We start from the raw sequence: 16,533 nt of genomic DNA on the forward strand, positions 1-16,533 counted from the left end.
GGGGAGGCCAGCTGAGGGGAACTCCAGTTTTGGGGAGGTTATGGGACTAGGGGATGCTCTCCGGGGCTGTGGTGGGGGGAAGAGACAACTTGGGGGGCAGTGGGGGGCATGGAGGGAGGATTCCAACTTGGAGAGTTATGGGGTTGGGAGGCACCACTGGGATGTGTGGGTCCAGGAGGATGCAGGGGTATGTACACAGGCCGATACGTGCCTGTGGGGACTGGAAAGGGGACACCTGGCTCAGTGTGGGTTATGGGGCAGAAGGGGGAACTCATCTCAGGGGAATTATGGGGCCACCCCTGAGGGTTACGGGATATACGATGGACGGCCCCCAGCTTTGGTGGGAGGCTGCTGGGATGGGAGGGGGAAACCCTGTCTCTTAGCTCTCACAGCCTAACCTCCCCTCCCTGTGTGTCAGCTCCCCAGGGGCTCGCAGGCCCTGAGATGTATGCTGGGCTCCTGGGCCCCCCTGACTGGCCCCCTGATGCCGCCCCCAGCCTCTGCTGCTACCAGGTAGGTTGGCACGAGGAGGGTGGTGGGAAATGGGCGGTGCCCAGTCCCAGGACTATGCTGCTGAGGAGGGGAGGGGGTGGGGAGATTCCCCCAAGACTAACGGCAAGGGCAGTGGAGTCTACTGGTTAGAGCGGGGCTGGTGCTGAGAGCCAGGACTCCAGAGGTTCTCTCCCTGGCTGTGGGTTCAGACTCCCTGCACTGAGCCCGTCATCCCCTGCAGGACACTGAGTGCTACTGCAAGGGGCTGGAGTTTCGCCCTGCTGGTTTTGCCCCATGGCCGGGGGTCTCCCCTCGGGAGCCAGAGTCAGAGGTCGCTGCTGCCAGGCTGGGGCATGAGCAGAGCCCCCCAACGGCAGGCCACACTGCCACCCCCCAGGTGAGAGTGGGACCCTGGGGGAGTGGGGGCTGCCTCCTTGGGTGGGGCATGGGTGGGGCAATGAAGTCAGGGGAGGCCCCCCCCCACTCCCAAGTCCCCATCACAGCTCACAACCTTGCATCCAGCTGGGCTCCTGATCACCCATTGGACGGGAGGGCGGGGGACACTGGGGAGGGGGATAGCCAGGGAAGGAGGGGTTGGGAGGATGTCTTGGTGGTTAGCTGGGTGTTTCCCAGCACGGGGGCGGAGGAAAGGGGGAGTTGTTAGAGTCCTGCCCCCACCAGACCCAGCAGGGGTGTTGGCACTGGGGAGGCCATAATGCCGTTCCTCTCACTGCCCCCCCCATGGGCTAGGCCCCTGCAGTCTCTGACCCCTTCTCCTCCCCAGGTTTCTGGGAGCTCCTTGGCCTCCAGTTATCGGGGCACTCCTTATTGGAGCCGGATGCACCGGGCCAGGGACCCCCCGCACTACACACCAACCCCCATGCTCAACCCGCTGCGCCGAGGCACGGGGCTGTTTGCTGAGCTGGGAGCCTCGCTGGGCGGTAAGTGCCCACCACCTTCCAATGCAGGCTGGGGGGCTTGATTGGTCGCTTGGGAACCAGGACTCCTGGGTTCTCCCAGATGCGGCCGAGTGTGGCCAAGGGGCAGGGGGTGCAAGGGAGGGTCTCTCCCTCCACTGAACCACGTGGGCTGGGTCCCTGGTTGTGGTGGTGGTGGTGGGGAGTCCATGAAGGTTTGTCGGGTGGGTACAGAGCCATATGGGGGGTTCTGCAGGGCCCTAGGAGATGGGCAGGGGGTTGGGAGTTCAGGGCAGGTTGGGGGACTGTGTCTGTGCCAGGGGCCTTCACAGCTGGACTCTCCCCTCCACAGGTGGCAGCCCCAACCCCCTCCAGTGCCTGGACATCCCGTAAGTCCTGTCTTTTGGGGTGGAGGGAGACTAGGCTACAGCCCCCGGGGCAGGTGTGGCAAAGGGGATGGGCCCCAGGGTGGGACTTTTGGTCCAGGGATCTCCTGGCGGAGGGAGGAATCCCCAGGCTGGGGGTGGCTGGGGAGTGTAAGTGGGGGGGAAATGACTGTTCTGGGAGGGGCAGTAGTAGGGTGGGCACGTGCCTGTGGTTGAGGCCCCCTCACCTGCCCCTTCCCCTGCAGACAGATAAATGTGGGCCCCGCATTCCAGCCGGCACTGCCAGTGCTGCGGGACCCACACCTTGCCCGGCTGGACCCCCCGCAGGCTGAACTGGCCTGGAGGCCCTGGCCAGGGCTGGAGCAAGATGCAGAGACCCAGCGCCAAGGTGAGAGGTAGCACTGGGGATTATCAGGGGGAGGAGTTGGGACACTCACAGGCTGAGGCAGGGAGAGGTGGGGGAGGCCCATATGTCCCTTACAGTGTGGGGAGGGGAGAAGCAGCAGGACAAGCCCACCCCCAGTGGCTCCTCTGGGGCTCAGTCTGCATGGTCCAGCCAGTCCCCAGCCTCTTGGGGGGAGTAGGCCATCTGTGATGGGGACACTCACCACCCCACCAGCCCAGGGGCAGGGAGCTCTGTGGTTGAAGCAGAGGGTATACTGAGGGGTCCCATGAGCTGGGAAGGGTTCCAGGGCCCATCTGATGGCTGCTCTCTGGGTGCAGTGCGGGGAGTGGAGGGGTCCATGGGGTGGGGGTTCCCAGGGCCCATCAGGTTGCTGCTGTCTGGGTGCAGTGAGGGGGGTGGAGGGGTCCCACTGGGCCTAGCTGATGGCTGCTCTCTGGTTGCAGTGGAGACACTGCTGGACGTGGCTTGCTCCAGTGCCCTCCCTGGGGGTGGCACCAATCAGGAGCTGGCGCTGCACTGCCTGTGCCAGGCTGGCGGGAATGTCATGGTAAGAGAACCCCCCACCCCATGGCCTGGGCCTTGGTAAGTAGCAGTGTCTGACCCAAGGCCAGGATGGTTCTGGCAGGGGAGCCCCCTGGGGAGGGAAAGGGTCTAGGGTAGCTCCCCCGTCTCAGCTTTACTCCCCCTTCAGGTTGCCTTGGAGACTCTGTTGCTGCGAACCCCAGTGTGGCCCAAATGTCACCCTCTGGCCAGTTACCATTACACAGGTAAAGGGGGGAGAGGTGTGGGCAAGTGGCATGGCCAGGGTAGCTAGAAGAGTCTGGGGGCCAGTGGGGGCAGTGCTGGGGAAAGAAAGGGAACAGGGGTAGCAGCAGCTGGACAGGATGGAAGGGGAGTGGGGGCAGGATTGGGAGCCATGGCAGTGTGAGAGGGTAGGGCTGTGGGGGACAGGAGGTTGGGGGCAGGGCTGTAGGGGGTACGGCTGTGGGGGACAGGAGGCTGGGGTGGGGCTGTGAAGGGGCAGGGTGGAAGTGGAAAAGTTGTATAGTGGGGGTGCTGAGAGCCATTGAAGCAAACGCTAAACCCTGTATATGATGGAAACCACTTCAAGCCAGGGGGTGCAGCAGCACCCCCAGTTCCAGCCCCTGGGGCTGTGAGAAGCGGGGGGGGCAGGAACATTGGGTGGGGCAGAGTCTATGAGCGGGGTGGGATGGGGCCAGGCTGTGGCGGGGAGGGGAGGGGAAGAAAGGAGGGTGTGGAAGAGCTATGAGGGGGGTGGGGCAGGACTCCCTGTCTCAGATCCCTCTCCCGCCCCCAGGCAGTGACATGTGGAGCACCCATGAGCGACGCCTCTTCTCCAAAGCCTTTGCCCTGCATAGGAAGGACTTTGCCCAGATTCAACGTGCGGTGAGAGCAGCACCAGCCCCCTTCCCCGCCTCACTTCCAACCAACTTCATAGTCCCAGCTTGGCGGGGGAAATGGACACCCAGCTACTCCTGCCCTGGCCTCTCCCAGCAGGGGGCGATGTAGGGAGCCGGACAGGAGTGCTGGCTGCAGGGGGAAGGACTCCTGGCTACCCCAGGCCTGGCCTCTCCCAGCAGGGGGCGCTGTAGGAGCAGGGTGGGAGCACTGGCTGCAGGGGGAGGGACTCCTGGCTACCCCAGGCCTGGCCTCTCCCAGCAGGGGGCGCTGTAGGAGCAGGGTGGGAGCACTGGCTGCAGGGGGAAGGACTCCTGGCTACCCCAGGCCTGGCCTCTCCCAGCAGGGGGCGCTGTAGGAGCAGGGTGGGAGCACTGGCTGCAGGGGGAAGGACTCCTGGCTACTCCAGGCCTGGCCTCTCCCAGCAGGGCTGGGGATGCTGGCTGACCGAGTTCTCCCTGCTCCCCAGGTGCCCTCCAAGCGACTGGCCCAGTGCGTGGAGTTCTATTACCTGCACAAGAGCCGGCTGCGGCGCAGTCACAAACGAAGTGGTGCCGGGTCAGAGACGGGCGCCATCGTGGGCAGGGCCGGCCCCGGGCAGGTTTGTGAGACCTCAGGGACAGGGATGGGGGGAGCCCCTGCCCAGACAGGGAAGCAGCCATGTCTGTAGTCCTTCTGGGTGGGTGGGTGGGGGGGAGGAGGGGCCGGGAGTCTGTGATGAGGTCCGTGATGTCCCCCCTGTCTCTCTCTCTCAGCCCCCACCTACCCCGGAGCTGCCTCAGGACTCGCCCCCTGGCTCCAGCTTCCCCTGCAAACGTTGCGGCAAGTAAGTGTCTTTAACTCTTTGGGCTCTGCTCCCACCAGAGTGAGGGGGGCGGGGGGCAGGCTCCGAGTGGGAGTGTCCCCCAGGCCTCTTGCTTGCTGGGGGAGAAGCAGCTCAGAGGCTGAAGGGCCCCCACCGATGACGCACTAACCCCTCCCCGCCATTCTGTCCCCAGGACATTCTACAAGATCAAGAGCCGAAACGCCCACATGAAGATCCATCGGCAGCAGGACGACTGGGGTGGGCAGGCGGGGATACTGGGCCCTGGCGCTCTCCCTGCCCCTCGTGCGGGGTGCCCCCCCTGGGCCAACACAGAGCCAGCCGAGCCTGTTGCTGAGGCCCTGGCCTGCCCTGGGCTGGGGCTGCTCTATGGGAGGGACATGGAGCAGCTCTTCATGTGATGGGGGGCAGAACCCCTCCCTTGGCCTGGCATGGAGAGCCCCACCCTCCAAGAGTTTGCCCCATTGGGGGCCAAGGGGCTCTGGTCTCCTCATGGGGAGCACAAGGTTACAGGAGCCCCGTGCCATAAGGGCAGGACCTGCCCCTGGGAGAGACTCCACCCAGGCTCAGCCTGGCCCCTGCACTGTCCTCTATGCCTGGGCAGCTCTGACCCTGCCTGCTGGGCATAACCACAGGGGCATGTGGGGCAGCGGGCCGAGGGGCAGAGAGACAGCCAGGATAGTGGGGGATGGGCGCTTTATTGAGGATATAACATGCTTATTGCTGTAACAGCCACCACGTTCATGCAACAGCCACACACACAAAATGGACACACAGGGCTCCCTGAAGCTGGGGAGGGGATCCCAACCCATTGCTGAGTGGGGTGGGTGTGGGGAGGAACATAGTGTCACACTCACTCACAGCTCCACTGCCTTTAGGAGCCCTGCCCAGCAGGGCAGGACCAGAGCTGCCATCCTCAGGCGCCATGCAGCGGGGCTAGGGTCCCCTAGATCTGCACACTGAGATGCTGGGCAGGGGGAAGAGGTCCTGTGGGGGGGGGGGGGTGTTCAATGGGAATAAATCCTGGAGCAGCTGCCTCTCTGGGGGCAGGGTCTGACTTCCAGGCAGTAGCAGCTCAGGATGTTGGGCTGGGGGGGGCTCCCTCAGCAGGGAGCAGCAGCACTGGAGATGCTGGGATAGAGGCTGCTCCGCCAGTGGGGTGGGGGCTGAGGGCAGGGCCCCTGAACGTCACAATAAATAAAGCAGTCTGGGGCGTTCAGTCCCCAAGTCCATTGCTCTGGCAGCCGCCCTGATCCTGTCCTGGGTTCTGGGCCAGCTCCCCAAACGGGCCTCCCTGTACCGTGGCTCCAGGTGCCACTCACACCTCGATGCTTGGGTCAGAGCCCAGGCCCTGCTTCTGCAGCAGCTCCTCCTGCTTCATTTTGGGCTTCTCCGACCGCGTGTGCCAGACCAGAACCTGCAATGGAGGAGTGCAGGACAGAGGTGGGGTCCAGAGAGATCCCCCCAGACTGCGCCCCTCCCCCAACCAGCACCCCCAGCCAGTCACCACAGCTGGGGGACTGAAGACACCTGGGACCATTCTGCTTAGAGGCAAAATTTCACATTCCCCACTCCCAGCCGGGAATAGAACCCAGGAGTCCTGACCTCCTGCCCTAACCCACTCGACCTACTGCGCTCCCAACACCATGGGTAGAACCCAGGAGTCTTGACCCCCTGCCCTAATCACTCGACCCACTGCGCTCCCAACAACACAGATAAAACCCCGGAGTCCTGGCTCCCAGCCCCGCTCCTCACCTTAGTACAGTTGTCAGCTCGGGGCTCCAGCTCTTCGATGGAGACCAGTGACTGCAGCAGGCTGCTCTCCAGGTAGCCACGCTCAGCCAGCAAGTCAAACCGGGCCTCGCGATTGGCCAGCAGCAGCTGCAGAGCAATAGCGAAGCCGGCCATGTCCATGGGGAAGGGCCGGTTGGGCTTCCAGGCTGTGTAGAAGCCCACCACCCTGCTCTTCTCCACCAGGGGGCGCTCGAAGCGCAGGCCACCCACCAGCCCCACAGGCCAAACCGAGACACGCTTGGTGGAGCGGATCTGTGGGGAAGAGAGAGGGGTGTCAGCAGCAGAAAGAGACCCCCACATGGGAGAGGCGAGACAAATGCCTTCCTGCTCCCCCCATCCCCTGCCTCCAGCGCCCAGCTATCCCCCCATTCCCCGTCATCCCACCCCGCCTCCAGCGCCCTGCTGTCCACTCCCTTCCCCATCACCCCACCCCCTGCCTCCAGCGCCCTGCCACCCCCCCTTCCCCATCACCCCACCCCCTGCCTCCAGCGCCCTGCCACCCCCCCCTTCCTCCTCACCCCACCCCCTGCCTCCAGTGCCCTGCTGTGACAAAGTGGGAATTTTTTGTAATATTTTTATGACACCTGTAAGTGTCTCTGTTTCCCCTATACAGTGCATTGTTACCCAGTGGTGGCTGGGGGGGAACGTCAGACTGTTTGCTCTCAGGGCAGGCTAGGAGACAGAGGTGAGGATGTTGCTGTCTGGGTCTCAATCCCCATACTAGTGGAACACCTCAAAAAACACCAGATAAATCCAATTGTCTGGACATTGCTTCCTAGCAATCAACCTCGTAGAAATCTACAGACTTCCACGCCTCTCAGCAGGAGGTGGGGGGGCTGAGCAATGTTCCCCCAGGTTGAGATCCAAGGACTGGAGAGATTGCGGGGGCAAGAGTGGGTGGCTGGAGGCAGCCAGGGCTCTCACCTGGAGTCTGACAGAGGAGATCAGATGGAGGGTCAGTGAGAGCTTGCACCAAGGAGCTCACTACAGCTTGGCTGGGCCCTGGGCTAACCAGACTGGACTGTGCTTTAACGTCTGTTCTCTGTGCTAACCTAAGGACTCCCTATGGTGTGTTCCAGAGGACTAATAAACCCAAGTGTTTTGACAACACTGTGTGAGTGTCACTGCCAATGCTTGGGGACGTGCATTAATCCCTGGGGAGTGTACTAGTCTCCACTGGGGGTCTGTCTCAGCTGGACTCGCTGAATGGAGCTCACAAGGTGAAGCAGGAGTGCCGGAGGCCCAGAGGTCCAGTTTCACGAGGCGGGGAAGCCATGTGTCTTACACTGCCTCCAGGGGGTCTGGCACACTGAAGGGGTTCCTGCTAGAGACTCTTCCTAAACTGAAACCGTATCACCGACCTTGTGGATCCATGACAGGTGGTGTTAGTGGTGGGATGCTGAATGCACCGGTAGCATTTTGCAATAAGTGACTTGCAGCAGTAAACAAGGATAGTTAAATGGTCTGTAACCAGCTCCCTAAGACAGGCAATGCAAATGTGTGCAGGCAAAGAGGGCTAAGCGTTGGGAAGCTCAACAAGGGGCAGCTGATTGCATGGCTGGAGAAGGATGATCGCTCCAAGAAGCAGGTTCCAGATCCAAGGGTGTGAGTGTGAAAAAGGCAGCAACCAGGGCAGCCTCAAGATCTGGCTCCCCGTGCAGCAGTGGTCTTTGCGACCTGGTTCCCCACTGATAGATCTGAAGTGGTGGGACTTGGCACTGAGAGTGAAGGCGCTAGCAGATTGTTCCTACTCAGCTCCAGTCAGTTGACTGGGAGAAGCAAGGAGGAAGAACCTGCAGAAGGAGCGAAAGCAGGAACCGGATATGGAGAAGCAGAGGGGCACGTGGGGAAAGACGCTGATTCTGCAGGGATCATAGATACCAAATTGTTGCCCTAATTTACGGGGCGGGGATATTGATGCCTGTCTCACTGACTTTGAAAAGGCTTGCGATTTGAACCAGGATGACCCTGCAGACTGGCTCCGCTGTCTCATCCCTTACTCAGGCCCACAGCTATAGAGACGTTCAGCCACATGGATGGAGCTGATACTGGGGACTATGAACAGTTCACAAAGGCTCTACTGCTTACGTTTGAATTGACACCTGCGGCTTATAGGGAGGTTTCAGGGTGCGCAAAAGACCCAGGGTGTGACCTACATGGAAGCCACCACCCTGATGGGAGAATATCTCCACAAGTGGGGTAAGAGAGCAGGGACATTACATGGGAGGATTGGTATAACCTGGGTGGGTTGGAGGAACTCTGAGATCTGTCCTCACGAGCTTAAAATGTGTCTAGTGCACAGGGAACTGAAGGACCTGCATAGCACAGGTCAGCTGGCCGATGAGTTTGTGGATGGTAGGTCTGGGTATGAAGAGAGACCCAAAGGGGACTGGGCTAAGCATGGGTCCTGGAAAAGGGAACCAGTGGAGGCACCCCAGGAGTGGGACTCGGGTAAACCTAAAGTGGGGGAGCAGCCATGTCGGCAGACCTCCTCCAAGGGACCTCTGAGACGTGAGATGTAATATCTGTAGGAAACCAGGACAGAAGTGGGGACTATGGCCAAGGCTTGATGAAATAGAGTTTGCTGCATCACTCTGCCCAACCAAGAAGCCCGCCTTGTAGCTCAGGCTCTGAGCGGGAGCCACACAGCCAACTCCTCGGGGGCACCAGGGGTGGTGACAGATGGGCTCCTGATCCAGGCACTGTACACGTGTCCTGTGGTACTCTGGTGGACTCAGACTCATGGGATCCCCAGTGGGAGCAGAAGGTGCTGGTTACTGGGAAGATGTTCCTGCGGAAGAGAGATTCTGGGACAGAGAGCCCTTGTCAGAGCACATGTACAACCCATCACATGCTGAAAGGCTGTGTCAGCTGGGTTAAGGTTCCTTTTGTCTAGCTCTGACTCCTGTGCAGACCCAGGAGGACTCGGGGTAGCTGGTCTCCAGGATATCAGCTCTGACATCCTTTTGGGGACTGACTGTATCACCTTAAGACAAAATTCCGCCCGTTTCTGTACCAGCCCAGGATTTGAACCACCCGAGTGGACAGGCTCAGACTGGAGGTGACAGTGAAAATGCAAATAGCTTGGCTGGCAGGGAGCAGGAGGGTTTTCCCCCCTTGCTTGCAACACAAAGGAATGGCTGTTAGCTCAGGACACCTTTCCGTCTGTAACCATAAAGCCAGATCTGAGTGGGGCAGGGGAATGGCCACAGCCAGCTACACATGGGAGATGTGAGTCATACTGGCTCAGGCGAAACTTCCCTGGTGCCTGATGTTGTGACCAAGGGAGCAAGCTCCCAGCCTGCCCTCGCTGGGAAAGTAGCGGCAGAGTGGAGCCCTGTGGCAGCTGAAATCCCAGCTGAGTGTGGGCGGACACAGGCAGGGCAGGGGGATGGCCAAACAGGTTTGCCCTGGCCAGGGGGAGAGAAGCCCCAGTGAAGGGGCCGCTTCTGGTAACAGACACCTGATCGGAGGATGGCCCTGGCCACATGCGTTCTCTTAACCAAGAGAGCCTGAATCACAGCCCACCAGGAGCAGGGGGTGAGAGGACTGTCCTGGGGGTAAAGGCAACAGACTGACCCCAAGTGGGGAGAGATGCTTCTTGCATCACACAGCGCTGGGGTTGAGACACACCAATGTGCAGGAGCCTCTTGCATGCCTGCCTCACCAGACCCTGGGACACCACAGCCCCAGGGATATGACTGGGCGAAGACCAAATGATCCAGGGGTCATTTCCTACCCCAACCTAGGATAAGGACACCCCTGGCTGCAGCCAAGCTGACACTTGGAGGACAGGGGCTCATTGCCCTCCTCAATCCCCAGCCAATGAGGGGGTCAAGGGAGTGGCCGGACCCCACCCCAGTTTTAAACTCAAGGTTTTGGGTTAAAACAGGGCGCGGGGCTGCACCCTGCTGGTGCCATCTAACAGACCAGACCTAAGAAAGGATGGTAAAGTGCTTGGCACGGCGTATTGGAAACTATAAATTGGACTGAATGGCAACGGTGCTACAAGAATCTCGAGAGTGCCGGGTGGGACAGCTACCAAGGAGAAGGGGAAGATGCTGTAGTATCGCTGGATAACATTTGTGGGTTCGAACTTCCTCAGGTGACTGGTTTAAGTGACCCTGCTCAGCTTGGTCTCAAAGAGGGAAGAGATGTGACAAAGTGGGAATTTTTGGTAATATTTTAATGAAGCTTGTGTGCGCCTCAGTTTCCCCTATATGTTACATTGTTACCCACTGGTGGTATGGGGAGAGGGGCAGGGCAGGACTGTTTGGCCTTGGGGCAGGCTAGGAGACAGAGGTGTGGGTGTCACCTAACTGTCTGGGCCTTAGAAGTAGAGCCTGTGAAAAGACAATGGCAAATCCAATTGCCCAGACATCGATACCTGGTAACCAAGTGGCCCAGAAAACTATAGACTTCCCTGCCTCCCAACAGGGGGGCTGATCTCAGATCCAGACTGAAGAGATATGTGGGGAGACAGAGGAGATCAGACAGAGGTCAGAGAGAGCTTGAACTAAGGGGCTCAGTACAGCTTGGCTGGACCTTGGGCTAACCAGATTGGACTGTGCTTTGACATGTGTTCTCTGTGCTAACCTAAGGACTCCCTATGGTGTGCTCCAGAGAACTAACACTGTGTGAGTGTCACTGAAATGCTTGGCAAGGTGCATTAATCCCTGGGGAGTGTACCAGTCTTCATCGGGGTGTCTCAGTTGGACTCGGTGAACAAAACTCATGGTGTGAAGCAGGAGTGCTGGAGGCTCCAAGGAACAGGTTCAGGAGGCAGTGAAACCGTGTGGCTCATGCTTCCTCCAGGGTGAGACCCTAGCGGGACCGGCACACTGAAGGGGTTCCTCCTAGAGACTGTTCCAGAGTTGGGCCCGAAGCACCGATCACATGGATCTGTGACACCTGCCACCCCCACTTCCCCAGTCACCCCACACATCACACCTCCGCAGTGCCCCACTCCTTCCCCCCGAAGCGCACAGCACCCACCTCATCGAAGAGGCGCAGGCTGTAGGTGTTGTCGTCATCGGCAAAGTAGACCACGCCCTCCTCACTGAGCTCCCGGTTCTCCCGCAGCCACTGCAGGGCCAGGTTACGCTGCTCCACACCACGGGGCTTCAGCCAGTTGGGGTCGCTCTCCTTGCGCTTGTGCTCCTTGGGTGTCTCCGTGTGCAGGTGGGTGAAGCGCAGGCCGCTCTGGGCCAGCAGCTCCGACACCAGCTGGGTCTTCACTGGGGAGTCCTCTACCACGATCCAGTGGAAGTTCTTCACGTGCAGAAAGGTCTGCGAGATGCGCACCAGCTCAGCCTTCTGCACCAACCTGCGGGAGGAGAAACAACAGAGAGATGCACCTGCTCAGCCTGGTGAGGAGTGGGAAACAATAGAGAAATATACCAGCTGGGGAGGAAGGGGGAAACAATAGAGAAAGGCAACAGCTCAGCCTGGGGGGAAGGGAAAACAATAGAGGAATGCACCAGCTTGGCCAGGAGAACGAGGGGGCAACAATAAAGGGGGAGAAGCCAGAGAGAAGCACACCAGCTGGAGAAGGTGGTGGTGTGAGAGAAACCAGGACATGCAGCAGCCTTCAGGGAAAGGGTGATGAGGCAGACTGGGGTGGGCAAGGGGGAGCAGGCAGTGGAGTTAGACTGTTCCTCCCAACGGAGATGAAGCAGTCGGGTTCCAAGGAGCACCTCTTGGGGATTGAAATATCCATTTCTGGAGTTGCCAGTTCTCGGCATTAGAGAAATCTCAGCTCCTCTGGCGCAAATGAGTTTAACACCAGCTCTATCTGCTGGAGGGATATTCTTCCCCTCAGCCATGTCTTACCCCAGCAAGGCAACGGTAACTGCAGGTGTGTAAACCCACGCTCATGATCTCATCTGGTGAGGTTGGGGGGAGGCAGGACAGTTAGATCCTGAGCAAAATGGCTAAGTAGGTTCTGCAGAGGCTGCTTCCCCAGCTGTTTGGGAGCAACTGGAGTGTTTCCATAAACACTGATTGGCATTGGCCAGGGGGAGCAGGGCCTCTTTCAGCCCCCTGGCTGCTAACACTGTAGCAGAGCCTGCTGGCGGGTTCCGTGGGAGCCACAGGGCCCTAACCTGCTACCTGCAGGCTCCTGCTCTCCTTGTGGCTGGGTTTAGGCTGCTGAATCCAGCACTGGAGTCATTTCTGTTCCTAGCACTTGGAGACTCTTCCCATCCCCAGCAGAGCCCCCCATCTCCCCAAGCCCAGCCTATTCCCAGCATGGCCAAGCCCCCTGCAGCTCCCCCAGCAAGAGCTCCCACCTGGCATAGGTGGGTGTAATGGCATAGATGATTGGCAGTGCCTGTCCCTCCAGCTCTGGGCCCCGTCCTCGTGCCTGCAGCCGCTTCACCTCACTCAGCAGCTGGGAGATCTTCTTGTCCTTGCCATGCATGAGGTCACTGGCCGATCTCAGGTGTTGGGAGCAGTCACAGGGCTGCCCTGGAGCCAGGCAGAGGAGGAGGCAGACAAGTCAGAGAAGGGAGACCCTCTGGGTCGCAGCTAGCCCACCCCTCCCTAGGGGAAGACTGGGCCCAACCGCATGGTCCCCAGAGTGTTCATGCCTGACTTAAAATCCGCTGAGTAACGGTGTTCCCAGTCCTTCTTTATCTCCCTACTGGGGAGCAGCGGGGCTCCCAGACAGATCCATTCTCAACAGGGAGCTGCGTGGCTCCCGATCTCCTCTGGGGACGATTCCCCAGCTGGACCCAGCCCTGGTCAGGGAACAACCAGGCTCCCATCCCTTCTCCCAAACCAGCATGCTCCCTCCTAATCCACCCCCTGAGCCTCAAGTATTCCTGTGACTCTCCGAGTTTCCTGAGACAGGGGCTGTGCTCTTCCCCGCAGTCCAAGCCCTGACCCCACACCTCTGAGTGAACTCCTGGCTCTTTATGCAGATGCCCACTGGAGCTGGGGGAGGGGCTAGCAGCCAGTAGGACACGGGCTGGCACTGGTACCCAGACAGGCTCCCTCTCTGTCTGGCTGTCTCACTAGGGGGAGAGAGGACGGTCAGGGGCCAGTGACTGTTGGCACTGTGCTCTGGTGGGGACCGAGAACAGCTCCTGGCCGAGCCCACAAACCTGCTCTGAGTTCAGCCCCAGCACCACAGCTGTTGCGCTCAGCCCAGCACTCACCCAGCTGCAGCAATGCGTACATGAGCCCAATCACCGACACTAGGAAGTAAATGACAAACACATTCTTCAGCTTCACCTTCATGGTGCCACTCTGGCCCCTGGGGAGATGGGGAGGGAGTGGCTGGTTATGGGGGTGTCCTGCTGCAGCACCCCCCGCCTCCGAACTGCTATGGTGAGCACATCCAGGAAATGCTGGGCACATGGACACGCACCTCTCGCACTGCAGTCCCCATCTCTGTACCATGGCCACCCTGGACTTCCTGCACCTGTCACCACTGGAAATGTCTGCAGGTGGGGCTTTCACCATGTTTCTTGGTAGCCCCTGGCATGACTGGGCCCCCAGCCCTCACAGGAGCCTTCAGTTTAGGCTGGGCAATGCAGCAGGAAGTGGATAAGGATTTGGAGCCATGTAAATCTCAGCCCCACCATAACCACTGTGCCCACTGTGGGGAAAGGGGGACATGGCACCATCCCCAGGGAAATCACACCCCGGGGAAGCGGGGGGGGGGAAGATGGGGGATGTGCCACCATCCCCAGGGATGGGGAGAGTGTGACCCCATAATGAGGGAGATTGCACCACGGGAATGGGGGGCAAACATGGCACTGTCCCTGGAAGACTGCGCCACAGGGATGGGGGGACATGGCACCATCCCTGGGGAGATTGCGCCATGGGAATGGGAGGGACGTGCCACCATCCCTGGGGAGATTGCACCCTGTGGATGGGGGTGGTGGTGGGGAACATGGCACTGTCCCTGGGGACATCGCGCCACAGGGATAGAGTGGACGGGGGTGAGATGGAGTGGGAATTTTCTGTAATATTTTGTATGAATAGTGTGTGCATGCCTCAGTTTCCCCTGCATGCTGCATTGTTAAGTAGGTGCTGGGAAAAGGTTGTTTACTCTCTGCAGGGACCCAGGTGTGACTGATGCTGTCAGGGGCATGGGGCCCATATTCCTGGAGAGTCCAAGAAGACAATGGTCACTCCATTGCCCAGACATTTGGTACCTAGCAACTAAGGACCAGGGATGGCCCTCCCCTCCGCAGGAAGCCAACCATGTCTGTGGGGGAACAGAAACAGAGGACTGAGGAGGGGCCAGGTGGAGGGTTGTTAAGTGTGGGCTGCTGGAAGCTGGAGACTCTCCTGAATAGGGACAAAAGAGGGGTCAGAATAAGGCTCTGGGCTGGCCAATATGCACCATGCTGTAACTTTCTGTTCTCTGTGCTAAGCTCAAGACTAACAAACGCTTCTATTTTACAATGCTGGCTGAGTGCCCCCGCAGATACCTGAGGTGGGACATTGCTCCCTAAGATTGTACAAGCCTCCTGCAGGGGGTCCATCCCAGTTGCACTGGCTGACCGGTGCTCACAGTGTGAAGCAAGGGTGTTGATGGACCAGAGGTCCAGCCTAGGAGGTGGTGAAACCAAGTGGCTTATCCTGGAAGAAGAGCTGGGTCTGGCACGCTGCAGGGGTTTCCTCACAGAGGCTGTTCCAAAGCTTGGGCCATAGAACCAGACCTGTGGATCCAGGACAGGAGGCCTTGGCCCTGTCCCTGGGAAGATTGCACTATGGGACAGGGAGGTGGAGATGTGGCACTGTCCCCGGGAGATGGGACCATGGAGACATGTGCAGTTGGACATGGGACACGGCACCAACCCCGGGGAGATTACACTACGGGGACTGGGAGAATGTGGAACCATCCCAGGGAGATCCCGTCACAGGCATGGGGTGGGTAGGACATGGGACAGTTCCTGTGGAGATCACACCATGGGGATTGGGGGCAGGGAACATGGCACTATCCTGGGGAGATTGCACCATGAGGATGGGAGGGCAGGGGACACGGTGCCGTCCCGGGGAGATCACACCACAGGGATGGGGGGGCGGGTGGCAGGGGACACGGCGCCATCTTGGGGAGATCGCACCACGGAGATGGGGGGGGACAGCAGGGGGCACGGCGCCATCCTGGGGAGATCGCACCACGGGGATGGGGGGGGGGCGGCAGGGGACACGGCGCCGTCCCGGGGAGATCGCACCACGGGGATGGGGTGGGGGCGGCAAGGAACACAGAGCCGTCCCGGGGAGATCGCACCACGGTGATGGGGAGGGGGGCGGCAGGGGACACGGCGCCGTCCCGGGGAGATCGCACCACGGGGATGGGGGGGGCGGCAGGGGACACGGCGCCGTCCCGGGGAGATCGCACCACGGGGATGGGGGGGGCGCCAGGAGACACGGCACAGTCCCGGGGAGATCGCACCACGGGGATGGGGGGGGGCGGCAGGGGACACGGCGCCGTCCCGGGGAGATCGCACCACGGGGATGGGGGGGGCGCCAGGAGACACGGCACAGTCCCGGGGAGATCGCACCACGGGGATGGGGGGGGCGCCAGGAGACACGGCACAGTCCCGGGGAGATCGCACCACGGGGATGGGGGGGGCGGCAGGGGACACGGCGCCGTCCCGGGGAGATCGCACCACGGGGATGGGGGCGGGGGGCGGCAGGGGGCACGGCGCCGTCCCGGGGAGATCGCACCACGGGGATGGGGGCGGGGGGCGGCAGGGGGCACGGCGCCGTCCCGGGGAGATCGCACCACTAGAGCAGGAACGTCCCACCGTTGCTATGGAGACCGCGCCATGGGGAGGGAACGTGCTGCCGTTGCCACGGAGACCGCGGCTGGTTACTCACCGCGCCGGCCCCGGGGGGTGGGGAGCGGGTCTCAGCGCCCAGCAGCCTCCTCTGCACCCGGCCCCGGCACTTCCGGTCCGGCCCCCTGTCTGCTCCGGGTCACACTCAGCATCGGGCCCCGCGGGTCTCCTTCGCCCCCAGCAACTCACTTCCGGTCCGGTCCTTCAGCAGCTCCCCCACTTCCGGCCACAATTGCAGGATCCCAGAACCCTTTGGTTCTTAGTCCCGGCCAATCACCGGCTCCCAGCGAGAAGCGGCGCCGCGTCCCTCCTCTCCGGCCCCCTTCCCCGAGCGGACCGAGCCTGACGGGGGAGGGGGACAGGCACCGCCCCGCCAGCGACTCTGGCCTTTGCCAGCCCCGGAGCGGCCACAGCCGGGATGTCGGGGCGGGTCCCCACCTGTCAATCCCAGGGGTGGCCAGAGCCAGAATGATAGCGGGAGGCCACGCTGATGGGG

At 60.9% G+C, this 16,533-nt stretch overlaps 1 protein-coding gene across 10 annotated transcripts; it reads right to left on the bottom strand.

The window, feature by feature from the left end:
* Window positions 1–5,122: 5,122 nt before the first annotated feature.
* B3GAT3 (beta-1,3-glucuronyltransferase 3) lies at window positions 5,123–16,212 on the bottom strand. Of its 10 annotated transcripts, none has more exons than XM_077822414.1 (7): window positions 16,078–16,207; window positions 14,403–14,538; window positions 13,344–13,495; window positions 12,528–12,705; window positions 11,233–11,563; window positions 6,199–6,489; window positions 5,123–5,860 (listed from the first exon to the last, which is right to left on the bottom strand). In XM_077822414.1, the coding sequence occupies exons 3-7, from the start codon at window positions 13,477–13,479 to the stop codon at window positions 5,762–5,764; spliced, it is 1,035 nt and encodes a 344-aa protein (XP_077678540.1). In that variant the 5' UTR covers window positions 13,480–13,495; window positions 14,403–14,538; window positions 16,078–16,207; the 3' UTR covers window positions 5,123–5,761. The 10 variants fall into 10 exon arrangements, with proteins under 10 accessions (XP_077678540.1, XP_077678538.1, XP_077678545.1 ...); XM_077822412.1 differs by lacking the exon at window positions 14,403–14,538 and adding an exon at window positions 14,682–14,802; XM_077822419.1 differs by having other exon boundaries at window positions 13,344–13,436; window positions 16,078–16,205.
* Between the last annotated feature and the right edge of the window lie 321 nt (window positions 16,213–16,533).

The sequence above is a fragment of the Eretmochelys imbricata genome, chromosome 7 (genome assembly GCF_965152235.1).
Source record: "Eretmochelys imbricata isolate rEreImb1 chromosome 7, rEreImb1.hap1, whole genome shotgun sequence".
NCBI lineage: Eukaryota > Metazoa > Chordata > Testudines > Cheloniidae > Eretmochelys > Eretmochelys imbricata.